General features: G+C 46.1%; 1 protein-coding gene across 6 annotated transcripts in view; it reads right to left on the reverse strand.

Annotated features, from left to right (window-relative positions):
- The window catches only part of CACNA1C (calcium voltage-gated channel subunit alpha1 C), a 563646-nt gene extending 551883 nt beyond the window's left edge, over nt 1-11763 (reverse strand). For all 6 annotated transcript variants that reach the window (XM_048499569.1, XM_048499568.1, XM_048499567.1 and 3 more), the window contains exon 1: nt 11099-11763. In XM_048499569.1, the coding sequence (XP_048355526.1) occupies nt 11099-11147 (49 nt within the window). In that variant the 5' untranslated portion in view covers nt 11148-11763. The remainder of the gene's footprint in view (nt 1-11098) is intronic.
- Between the last annotated feature and the right edge of the window lie 1332 nt (nt 11764-13095).

Raw genomic sequence — 13095 nt, forward strand, 5'->3', positions numbered from 1 at the left:
TGCAATGCTCGTATCAAGAAATGTTGACCTATTTAAGTATGCTTACATTTCTGAATGTTCTTCTTTTACAAACTGGCCAAAGGCAGACATTGAATGCTTGGACAAGGAATCTAGAACTCAGTGTCTAAGTATCTTTTAGAGCTCTGGTAAGCAATTAGTTTGGCTGGAATGCCATTTTGAAAATGGTGTGGTAGACCAAGGCCATTGCTACAACTGCTGTTTCTTGTATACCTCTCTTTTGAGAAGAGTCTGGATTTAAACCCACCCTTTCTCTTCAGAAAGGCGGCTCAAAGGGGCTTACAAACTCCTTTTCCTTCCTCTCCCCACAACAGACACCTTGTGAGGTAAGTGAGAGTTCTGAATTAATTGTGACTTGCCCAAGGCTAACCATTAGGAATGTAGAGGTGTAGAAACAAATCTGATTCACCATATAAGAGTCTGCCACTGACATGGAGGAGTGGGGAATCAAATCTGGTTCTTCATCTCAGAGTCCACCTGTTCTTAACCACTACACCATGCTGGCTCTCCCATATCTGCTCTACATCTCCTACCTTTTGCACCTACATTTGTACTGGAGGGTCAGATACGATCCCCTCAGTGGGACAGATTTCTCCCAGGGACTTCAGGTTCTGGTCCTTATTTTAGAAAGTGAAAAAGAACGGTTCATGAAGTAATGCAATGTCAGGCAGATCCAAAAAGTCTTGCGTTTTCAGCTCATGTGTTTGCATCCTACCACTCATTAACAGGAGCCAGCATGGTGTAAGGTTAAGGTGTCTGGACCTGTGAAACCCAAATTGCCATTCATGTCAATAAAAGATTTCTGGGTGACCTTGGGCTAGTCACACCCTCTCAGCCCTGACTCTGGCAAGTATTTGGTTGGGAGATTTCGGAGAAATAATGGAGTGGTAACACAGAGGTAGACAATGGCAAATCACTTCCAAACATCTCTTACCTTGAAAACTCTATGGGGTCGTTATAAGTCAGCTATGACTTGACGGCAAAAAAACCCCTCATTGACTGGTTGTTATGGTTTTTTTGGGCTGTGAACTGGTAGTTTTTGCTCCTAACGTTTTGGCTGTATCAATGCCTGGTATCTTCAGATACATGTTACGGTGAGATGTGCGCCACAGAGAAAACACATCTCACTGTGACATGCCTCTGAAGATGCCAGCCATTGATGCTGGTGAAGCAATAGGAACAAAAACTACCAGACCACAACCACACAGCTCAGAAAATCCACAACAGCCGGTTGATTCCAGCCATGAAATCTTTTGACAAATGCCCATTGACATTACATCGTGTTTACTGTTTTAGCTATCTTCATAATAAGGTGGGGTGAATTTCATATCATTAACATCTGTTCTATAGTCTTTGAGGATATGCACAGTTTTCAGCTCAGTTTGGAGTTGTCCCAAACTGGTTCAAATCTCTCTTTAACCACAAATTCACTAGGTGGCTTTAGGCAAGTCATTCTCCCATGGCTTCCCATGGCTTCCACTATCGCTGCTTTTAATAGTTTCAACAGTTTTAGTCGTTTACTTTGTACTTGTTAGTTACGATGTTGTACACCGCCCAGAGCCCCCGGGGGATGGGGCGGTATAAAAACCGAATGAATGAATGAATGAATGAATGAATGAATGAATGAATGAATGAATGAATGAATGAATAAATAAATAAATAAGGTTGGCCGTCCCACCAACAGGTGTGTGTGAAGGGGAAGGAACTCCTGGAGATCTGAGAATAGAGTCTGATGAAACAGGGACTGCTATGGGATGACAACCTCGTGTTGGGACCTGGTGATTGTCCAGAACCACAGTTCATCTCCTGAGTGCCGAGATCACTTCCCCTGGAGAAAATGGCGGCAGTGTCATAGAGTCCATTCTTCAAAGCCGCCATTTTCTCCAGGCGAAGTGATCTCGGCACTCAGGAGATGAACTGTAGTTCTGGACAATCACCAGGTCCCAACACGAGGTTGTCATCCCTAGCTTCAGCCTCTCTACCACCACCTTTGGGCAATATTATACCATACTGACTGATTATCCAGTTGAAATGTTTTGGACGCACAATGACCGTACTGCTAAACAGAGTTCCAAATAAACTGAAATTAATGAGTTTAGAGAAGTGTAACTCTACTTAGAATTGCAGTGTTAAATTCTTAAGTGTTATCATTATCAGCCAAAGAAAATGGTCAAAGGAATATATACAAAGGGAATTTAGAATAAGTATTTAGAACCAGTGTGTTATAGTGGTTAAAGCATTGGACTAGAACTGGGGAGAATTAGATGGGCAGCCCTGGCGGCCAGAGACAGTGCCATTACTGCCCCACCATGCTGCCTCCAGGGGGCGTTAAGGTGGCCTGGGGAGGCAGCAGAAACAACACTCCCTCCGCCCGGCTTCCTGACAGCCTTCCATAGATGGGTGGAAGGTGACTACAGTTGGCTCCACCCCAGGAATGCCCTGGCCTGCCCCTCCCCCAGTGTAGCTCAATGGCAGCACCCACTTCCAAGTTTCGCTGCTGCAGAGCTCTGGGGCACTTGGACACTAGAGTTCTTGCCCTCTCCACTGACACAGGTGCCCTTTATGCCGGCAGAAGGGGTAAACATGCCAGAGTGACCCCTCACCGCATCTGAATGGCAATTCCATCTCCTCCCCCAGATTGTGCCATTCTGAGCACACTTTCCTATGCTCCTATGTATAGACTGATTTCGAGCAGAGCTGTTTAGGACTGCATTACCTGATCTCCACTTGCTGTAAAATGTATTGAGTGACCCTGAACTAGTAATGCTATCATCCTAATCTACATCACGGGGTTGTTGTTAGGATAAAATGGAGCACAAAGGTATGCTGCTTCAGGGAAAGGAGAAACAAAAATGCACTAAATGAATAAAATAAATATGACCTTATGATTTATGTAGCTTGACTGAGGAGAGTAGCATTAGGTGGCCTCTTCACTGAATCATACAGCACTTTGAAACAGCATTCCTAGGTGACAACTGTTTGTCTTATATTAAGATTCTATCCTGAAATGAACTCCCGACAGCCTCTCAATCTGGTTACCTCTGAGGTATACGCTCACTAGCTTCAGCAACTCTGCAGTATTATTTTCTTCCAAATCATTGTCTGGGATCATCCTGCTGACAAAATTTACATACTAAATATTCTTATTGAAATATTTTCTTGTTCCTTAGCACTCATCAAAATGTGAAAACTAATAGTTAAGGAATTGTTAGGACACCAAACACACATAATTATTGAAATGTGGGTGAAATTAAAAAAAAAACTTTACGAAATAATCATTTCAGCTGTTACCGTTCAACAAATGTTTAAATTTACTTCAGTTTTTGAATTGTTCTAAGAGCCAATTAAAATGTCTGACCTCCTGAGTGAATTTTGGTACTGCCCAGGAGTTGCATTTTTGAATGTCCCCCTGTGTGTTTAAAACACAAACACCAAAACAAAACTCTGCTTCAATATGAAAAATCTGTATATCAGTTAGAATACACTAAGAACTTTTCTTTAAGTTCTTCGCTTTCTGAATGCAGGAAGACTGTGTTCTGAGGAGGCCTTCACACAGCCATCTTTCACCTACATTCTGAGGTGGAACAGTAGAGACAGAACTATACTCTAAGCTTTTTAAAATATATTGATCAGTGCCATGAGGAGAGACCAAGAATGTGGACTCCTCTTTTTAAAAAACAACAACATAACCCTCTAATTATTTATTTCATTTATACCCTGTCTTTCACTCCAACAGGGATCTAAAGTGGATTACATCACTCTCTTCTCTTTCATTGTATCCTCAGTACAGTGATTTTCACACAGCAGAAATAAAAGTCCTGAAGACATTTTCAAAAGATCTGTTTTGGCATTTTGTATTCCCACAGTGTGGAGAACACAAGCGCTGACAACCAAAATGGATCCTTTTTTCTTGCCTGCTATGTGGAGCTCTTGTCAGCTTCACAGTTGCGCCCGCCATTTTGTGTGCTGCTGCTGAGATTCTCTGTGCGTCCACCATTTAGTGAAGGTTTTTCACAGAGGTTTCCTCTGCTTGCAGCTAATCTTGCGCACAATTTCTGTGTAAAAGGTAGATGAATAAAGTTTGTTTTGCCTTGCAATCCCCCACACGTCATTTTTCCTTTTTTTTGTTTTGAGGGGGATGTCTGCGAAGCTACGATGACACAAATATCTACATTACGCAGGTTCTCTAATTATGTTGCCATAGCTTCACAGGCATCCCCCTCAAAACAAAACAAAAAGGAAAAACAACGCCTGCACGGGATCACTAGGGTAAACACAACTTTATTCATCTACTTGTACAAGGAAATTGCACGCAGATGAGCTGCAAGCAGAGGAAACCTCTGTGGGGAACCTTGAGAGAATCTCTGCTGCAGCATACAAAATGGTGGACACAAGTGGCGAAAATGAAAGTAAGAGGTTTGGGTGGGAGAAATAAAGAATTTTCTCCTGCTTTTGTTAGCAGGCAGGAAATGTCTTCAACCCAGTTTGCGGGGCGGGGGGGGGGGGCGGGGAGAGATCGCTGGTTTAACGATTTTTTAAAAACTAGGTTGAAAGAAACAGAATGTTTTGAAGACGTTTTGGGGAAGACAGGTATGCGAACTTCTTCCCCCAAACAGTTTTTAAAACATACTAAAGATGGTTTATATCTGCTGTGCTGAATTCACCTATAACCCTCTGAAGCTATCTGAGGCTATCATACTTCAGTCACTTTATGAGAAGACGAGTTACTGGAAAAGACAATGATGGTAGGAAAGAAAGAAAAGAACCAGAAACAATAGAAGATAGAATGATTCTCTAAAGAAAACCACAGCCCTTAGTTTGCAAGACCTGAACAAGACTGTTAACGACAGGACATGTTGAAGAACATTCATTCATGGGGTTGCTATAATCAAAAGCAACTTGATGGGACTTATTATATACACCGCCTGTGAAGTAAGTTAGGCTAAAAGTGTGCAACTGGGCCAAAATCATCCAACAGCTTCCATGGCAGAGTGGGGATTCAAACCTAGGTCTCCCAGACCCTAGCCCAGTGGTGGCGAACCTTTGGCACTCCAGATGTTATGGACTACAATTCCCATCAGCCCCTGCCAGCATGGCCAATAACATCTGGAGTGCCAAAGGTTCGCCACCACGGCCCTAGCCTGACCTGCTAATGGCTACACCACACTGGCACACTGTTCACTGACCTCTACTTCAGTATAGCCAGGGCCTTGCCCTGCTTCATCTCATAAATGGCAAAGGCATAACCCATTTTAAGAAAGCCTCCATACCCAGTTCTTAAGCATCACACTCTTTTTAAAAACATCCTTAGCAGAATTACACCCTTCTAAGTCCATTTAAGTCAACAAGAGCAAGTCTGCCTAGGATGGCACTATTAGACAAAACAGCCACTAGGGGGGAAACTCTGCTAGAACCAATTAAAAGTAACCCTTAGACAATTGTCTATCCTAAATGAAGTTTCAAGCTCTGAAACTGGCAATCTTAAAACTCCTTTAAGGTTAGTTGACAGAAGAATGTCCCTGAATACCCCCTTGGAGTGTTCACAGCCATCAACCCATAAATGTTATTTTTTTATCCATGACTTCAGTGTGAGCACAGATGTACCGTTGCTGTTCACTCTGACATCGTTTCAAAAGCAGTTGAATGCAGGATGTTTTCCGTTCACGAAATGGTTCGCCATTTTCTTATCCTGACAGTTTATGCTTCAAAAATATATTCCACCTTTCCCACCCATGTTCTACAGAGAAAAAAACAATAACTGTAATGCTTTTAGGGAAAATGCAGGGTGCATTATGTGCTGCTGCTGTTTGTACAGATGCCAGGAAAAGGGTTAACACAGATCCAGCATGCTGCATTCCCCAAGTATTCATCAGTCAGGGTGATACATAGATGATCACTTTCCCCTCTTGCCTATTTCCTCTTCATCACCTGCCCCTTCCCAATTATACGATCAATTTTTAAAGTCCTACATGGCAGTCTTACAGCTTAGACTAAGGAATAGTCAGCTATAGAGTTGGAGAGACAGAGAGCCATCGAAGCATACTTGTAGATATATCAAAGACTGAACTGCCAAACCCCACCCCTCACCGCCAAGAAAACTGTATTTTGAAAGCATTTGCCCCGGTTACTTTTTCATTAAAATGAATAAAAGAACTTATGGCAAAGGGTTTGCAAGGCAAGAGGTGAGCAGAGATGATTTGCCTTTCTCTGCATAGCATCTCCGGTCTCCCTTGGTACTCTCCCATCCAAGTACTAACCATAGCCAACCCTGTGTAGCTTCCAAGCTCTGATGAGTTCAGACTAGCCTGAGACATTCAGGTTGCTACTTTTTTCATAACTGAGAGACAGAGAGAGTTGGAATAATCAGTTATGACTTGAATATGCAGGATTGTGGAGGGTACCTGACCTTCCTAACTTGCAGCTCTGAGGACAGCAGAATCCAGCATTACATACGTGAAATAGATAACAGCATTACAAATGTATGTACTCCATATTAGATGCACAAGTCTCGCTGAGTTTTAGAGCATGAACACCAATTACAGACCACCAAATTTTAAAACTTAGGGACAAAAAGATTATCTAACGTATATTATGCTAGGAAGTGTGTATGTTTTCTAACTGCAGAAATAAGAAATGCAGAAAAACAGGCAAAAACAGAAAAAAAGAGGATGAGAGCCTCAATAAACCTGTTCAAATTCACGTTCACCCCAAGAGCTAAACATCTGTGATGGTGCATCAACCTGCAACACCGTCATAATGTCACTGGGACACTGGGACGATATGTCATGATAATGATGTTGCAGCAGGTATGCTGAACCCAAAGCACTTACAGTCTGATGCAGCGGGGTTTCAGGACTAGGTTGTAAAAATGTCAGCTCTCAAAACATCAAATTAAAAGCACACATAATTGCAGCAGAGAGCTAATGGACAGGAGCATGTTACCAGACAATGCAATTTGAATTAGTTTGCACTGGAATGCAGAATAAAAACACAAATCAGTGTGATGGTATTGCCTCTGAAATATGCACTCTCAATTTTTACTTACAAAGTTGGGGGAAAGTATCCTTTCCCTTTGAACTGTTGGTTTATCCTTCATCAGGAACCTGTCACTCACTTCTTAAATCTCACAAAAACTGGGGAGTGTAACCTGACCCTCTTAGTGACCTGTAGTTTCCTGGGCAAATTAAGGAGAAGTAATATAGATAAGAAGGTTATTTGGAGATACAGAGCAAAATGTGATAAGGCCTAAGGGAGAAGACAGTCCTCAGAAAGACCTACTTTTGGTGACACAGGAGCAGACTGGAATCTGCTCCAGTTACGCAACCTGAGCAAAGCCCAAAAGTAAACAGAAAACAGTTCAGGTGTTTTAGCAGAAATCCACGCACTGCTTAGAGGACCTTGTCCACAAAAATCCTTTTTGTGTTAGTAATTATTCATCTAGAATGAGCACATATCTAGCTGTTTTCTGAACTGTAAATATTCTTGCAATAAACAAGAAGAGGACTACAGGCATGTCATGAGTCCTCCCCAAAACTGCTGGGAATTTTAGTTCGTCAAGAGTGCTGAGAATCCGGTTAGAGCCCTTCTTACAAAACTATTGTTCTTGGGATTTCTTGGAGAGAGGGAATGATTGTTAAACCAACGTATGCCTGTGGTGCAGAGTCCCCCACCCATGACACCTTGACTCCATGGCCCGATAGCACCACCTTCTGGAAGAGGCAGAACCTATCACCATGTCCCTCACTGCTGTGTCCCACAAATTCAGGAACTGGATCATTGCTTTTCCTACAGATCACTTTGAGACATTATCGCTCTCCACACCATACAGTGTAGCCTGGCTCACATAACTGCAAACATTAAATCACACCTGAAATTATGAAGTGTTGCCCAAATGCCACGGCTGAATTGCAGATGCTCCTTGCTCATTCAGAGGACTGCAAATCGAAGCCCCCCCCCCCCCCCCCCATTATCTCCCATGGGACTTTATAAGTGCAAAACATGAGTAATAGCTACCCATGCAAAATGATGCCAAGCCCCAATGGGCATTAAATATGCTGCAATTCACTGCAAAGGCCAGTGCTTTGGGGGGGAAGGGGGTCACCCCCCCGGCACACACACTTAACAGACATATGCTCAGTACTAATGACAAATTCTCCACTTTTAATGAAAATTATAGCTCAACTTGTGTGATAACTAAATGCTGAGAAAAACTGGAGAATTTAAAGAATTAGCATTAGTCCAAGCAGTTCCAGATAGTTTTCGTTCCACGCTGTGGGTCAGTGTATGGAAATTGTACTAAGCCCAGCTATACCCAATCGATAGCCATTTTTAGGAGTGAGTTAGATACACCACTAGGCTACAGAAAAGCAACTATTAATAAAGACTACTCAATATTAGTAGTTAAGAAAATGTGGCATACAGTAACCACAATGAAATCCTACATTTAAATCATATGCCGTTTCATTGTATAGGATGGTTGACTCCCCAAATTCCGGTTGCTAAAGTCAAATAAATTGACTATGCTCAAGAGAAGGCATAGACAAGTCTTCAAAGCTGCCGTGAATGCAAAGTTACAACTAAAGAACAACCTTTTTCATGGGAATAGTTTCTCGGTTGAGTACTGCTAGAAAATATATACTGCTTTCCCAAGGTGGACTTGCCTAATGCAAACAGAAGCGAGTGGATTCTCCCTCAATTCTGATCTCTTCCAGTCAATACTTGTGCTCTAATTACACTCATCCATTCCAATTTTAGTTTGGTTTAATTTGTGCTTTTCGCTGCCATCACTACAAACCAATGTGTCTGGGTTTGTGCTGAGCATCCATTCAACACATCCTATATTAAGAAGGAGGAAAGTTGTGACCCTGAAGATAGAAAATATTTGTTAAAATAGGACAGATTGTGCCCAAGGGAAATGATGGGGAGTTTGAAGGGACTGGCAAAGGATGTATTCTTTGTGTGGTCTTTTTGATATAACCATTTGTTATAAATTTACCCTTCCTTGTACGTAAACAAAAAAAAATCCAAACAAATGCAGGTTTCCCTTTATCTTTAACATGCTTTGCCCCTCTGTCTATAACCAAGGAGAATCTGCGGAGAGAAAGAAAAGAGAGGGCAACCTTACTCCACATATATATTATATAATCACTGCAGCTGGTAAGTAGGGAACTGGAGTCAGGTTGCCATAGCAGTTGGTATATTGCTGTGGAGGCTGAGCTTCGGTCCACCTGTCAGTCATGTTGGCAGCAGCCAAGGAGAAACACACTCTTGCCTGACAGATACACATGGCTAAAAAAGAGGGAAAGAGACCAGCCGGCTTCAGAGGCAACACAGATCGGCTCCTTGCCCTGCTGGGCTACTTGTCATGCCTTTTGTCGTTCTTCTGTTTGGGATTCTTGCCCGTTCTGTACCTCACAGGAAGGCTGTGACCACAGCGATCGATTTTTAAAAAGAAAACTTCCACAATCAAATGCCTCCCCACACCACCTATAAAATTCCCTCCTCCACCAAATCCCTCTTGGGTATAAGGAGGAGCTGAAGCCAACAAGCTGTGGTGTTTGAAAATAACCCAAAGCTGCTTGGCTCAGAGGCAGGTCTGTGTAGCCCGGCATTCTCTGCCGTGGCCAACAGCGACCATCGGTGTTCAGCAGACTTGCGATCCTGTTGGGGTTTGGGTGGAAGATTGCAGACATTTGACCTGAACCATCGGGGTCATATTCTCATACAGAGATTGCCCCCCTAATGACACACAGCACTGGGAACCCTTAGAGCGCTCTGCTGCTTTGGGGTGAGCTGAGGAGAGGTACAAGATGAGCATCAGCTACGGGAAAGGTAGGGGGCAATCTTTCCAGCCAGACCAAATGCTCTCTGACCCCCCGAAGTGTGAGCACAGACAAGGCAGCGGCCATGGCAAAGAACTTGGATTTGCAAGGGGAGAGGATGGAAATACACACACACACCCCTGTAGCAATCCTGGGTGGGGTCTCTCTTGAGGCAAGGCAGCTCTGACTCCTATGGACATGCTTTCAAGCCAGGGAGGCGGCATTGGGTCCAGGCAGAAGAAGCAAGCTGGCTGCTGTGAGCTCCACAGAGTTTTGTGAGGACTGTGAGGATGGGAGGGGCACTGGGAGAGTTGCGCAGAGAAAAAGTTATCAATCTAGTTGCTGGTCCCACATGCTCTGGAAGGCCTCTCCTGCCATGTGGGGTTGGGGGGGGGGGCATTATAGAAAACAATGCCTGCTAGCCCCCTGATTAAAAAAAAACCTAGCAAAAGAGAATTTAACTTTCTCTATGCTTAGAGAAAAATATTCACCACCAGAAGGGCCCCTACTTTTTAATATACTGAAGAGAAATCACACATGCTGCCCCTTCAAGTCACCAGAGGACCTGGATAGGACCTTAATGTGAAATTACTAAGGGAGGTTCCAAGTGTCCCAATACTTTTCCCTACTAGCCCCCCTCCCACCAGAAACACCTCAACTATTTCCGCAGCAATGCTCTAGCCGTTGCTGGTCCCACTGAAGGTGGTGAGTTTTACTTCTGAATCAACATGCTTGGGCTCACTCTACAAATCCTACAAGGATTGGCAGGAGGTCAGGAAGAGATAGGATGAAGATGAACCAAGGGGCTGGAGATACCCCCAACCCTTCCCCGTTTCGTATTTTAGAGGGAAGATGAGCCTGTGCCGGGAGAAGCAACCACTGTAGACAACCAACAACCATCTTCCTAAACTCCTGGGCACATCTTTTACAGCTTCTAGGACAGACCCAACTTTGGTCTTGTGTAATATGGTCTGTCCAGCATAAAGTGTGTTTGTGTGTGTTGGGGGGGGGGGGGGGGGGAGAGAGAGTATGTATTTTCTTCCTGGACCACAACCCTCAACAAGATCTCTGCATCAAATCTCTCCCATTATTATCATGAGTCCTATCTCTATGGAGGCAGAGGCATCTCCCACCCGCTCCTTCCTGAGCTCCTTGTTGGCTTCTAAAGCAGTTTGAGCGGGGAAGGGAAAATAAAAATATTTGGGGTGGGGGGGACACAGGAGGGAAAGAGGGGCTCCAATCTCGAGCGTTGGGCTTACCTTGGTGGTTTTCTTCTGGAATGTACATCCTCTTGTTTTCATTGACCATTTAAGATGAGAAACCGGGCGCAGGGGGAGAAATGACCCAAACGGAGTCCAGATTTTAATTCCTCCAAAACGAAAAATAAAAATAAAAATTCACGGTGGGCTGAGCAGTCCAAGGAAGGAACCGGAGCTGCTGCGGCGCTTAAATCCCCTCGTCTGGTTATTACCTGATCCCCATGACTGCATCAAAGCCCAAAACCTGCTCCTTTACACTACAGCCTCCTCTGCTAGAATCGCCAGGCATCCTCAGAGAACATCCGGGCCCCTGCCAAGAACCGAGCGCAGCACCTCGGGCTCCGACGCCGTCGCCAACGAGCCGGGTTCGAGTCTCCCCCTCGCCTCTTTCTCTCTTTATTTATTAATTCGCGCAAAAATCACCGAGAAAGGAAAGGGTGGTGGGAGAAGGTAGAGCAGAGCAGAGCGAGGAAGGGAAGGAAGGAAGGAAGGGGGGGGGATCCTGGTGAGCATCCGAGAGGGCAGCCTCGGGAGCGATCGCCGGCTCTCGTGTCTTGCTTAGATCCACCAACTAAGAGGAGGGATGCGTGGAGCAGAAAGCGAGAGATTCCAAGCTGCTGCCGCCGCTGCTCTTCAAAGCCAATTCCGTGCGTGGCGTTGGCAGGGAGCTGTTTCTGCAGAGAGCGAGCGAGCGAGCCCTCCCCTCCCTCGGCACAAGCCTCACCCCTCCCTCCCCTCCCTCGCTTAGACAGACAGACACCCTGAACACTTCCAGATGTTCCAGATGGGCCCCCTCCCCTCGCTTCGAGGAGCCGGCGGACTTGATCTGAAAGTTTAACACGCTCGCCTCGCTCGCTCCTCTCTCTGTGTGTGTGTCCGTCCGTCCGTCCCCACCCCCACCCCCCCTCGCTCACTGCGCCTGGTTTGTGTTGCCTGCCTCGCCTGCTGCTTGCTGGTACCGCCGAAACCTTTCCACAGACATGACGTCAAAAGAAGGCAAGCTGGATTTGACTTGCCTGGAAAAGTGGGGAGGGGGCGTCGGGGAGAATTAAGGGGGGGCTTTTTTGTTTCAAGCAGCGGGAAGATCCCCCCACCCCACAAGCAGTTCGTCTCTTAGGAGGGTCACATCGCCCCCCTCTCCTTCCACCCATGCTCCTTTCCTCCGGTGGTTGTATTTGTCAATCCCCCCCCCCCCCTTTCCAAAAGCTGCAGTTTTCCCCCGCTGAAGTTCATCTGTGATCTGCATGTAAAGAAGGTTTTGCTGGAATGTGTGCAAAGCTGGGTTTCTAGGGCGGCGGTTAAAAGGGAGGCGAGGGACCACCACCCCTCCTCAAAATAGCCAGAGGGGGTCATTGGATTGGGATCACTCGCGGAGCGAGATGCTGGGCGGATGCGCGCGCACGGACACACACACACACACACCCCGGCAGAGGCGCAGATGTTGGAACAGATTAATCGAGCCGGGATTTTCCACCTCCTCCCCCGGCGCACCAAAGCTCTGGCTCGGGACGGGAGACGATCCCCGGGCAGGGCAGGACCCCGCCGCCTCGCAAGGTCCCCCCGGCTCGGGCAGCCCCGGCGTCTCCCCGCTTTCCTTGCGCCGAACAGCCGCGGGGAGGAGGACGACGGCGGTGGCTTCTCTCCAACCTCATGTGAACCGGAGCCGCCGGCGCGTGTGGCGCCTCATCTAGCTCTCCCGCGCCGGGGCTGCCATGTTCCCACCAGCGGCGCACAGTTTGGGCGGGAGGAAGCGCCTGTGGTGCTGCTTCTCCCTCCCCGGTGCTGGTCGGCGGCCGGCCTGGATCATCACAGGTCCCGGGATGCCCCGACGGGAGGCGTGTTTACTCGCGAGTAAACACCCCCCCCCCCACGAGCACAGTCCCGTTGGGTTTGTTTCCGGCTAATCTGGCGCAAACTCAAGCCCCTCCGTGGCAATTTCTTGCGCCCTTTCGTGGGAGTGAGTCCCTCCAGAACTCGCGTCCGAGACGAGTGGCGCC

This window comes from Sphaerodactylus townsendi, linkage group LG06 (assembly GCF_021028975.2).
Source record: "Sphaerodactylus townsendi isolate TG3544 linkage group LG06, MPM_Stown_v2.3, whole genome shotgun sequence".
Classification (NCBI taxonomy): Eukaryota; Metazoa; Chordata; class Lepidosauria; order Squamata; family Sphaerodactylidae; genus Sphaerodactylus; species Sphaerodactylus townsendi.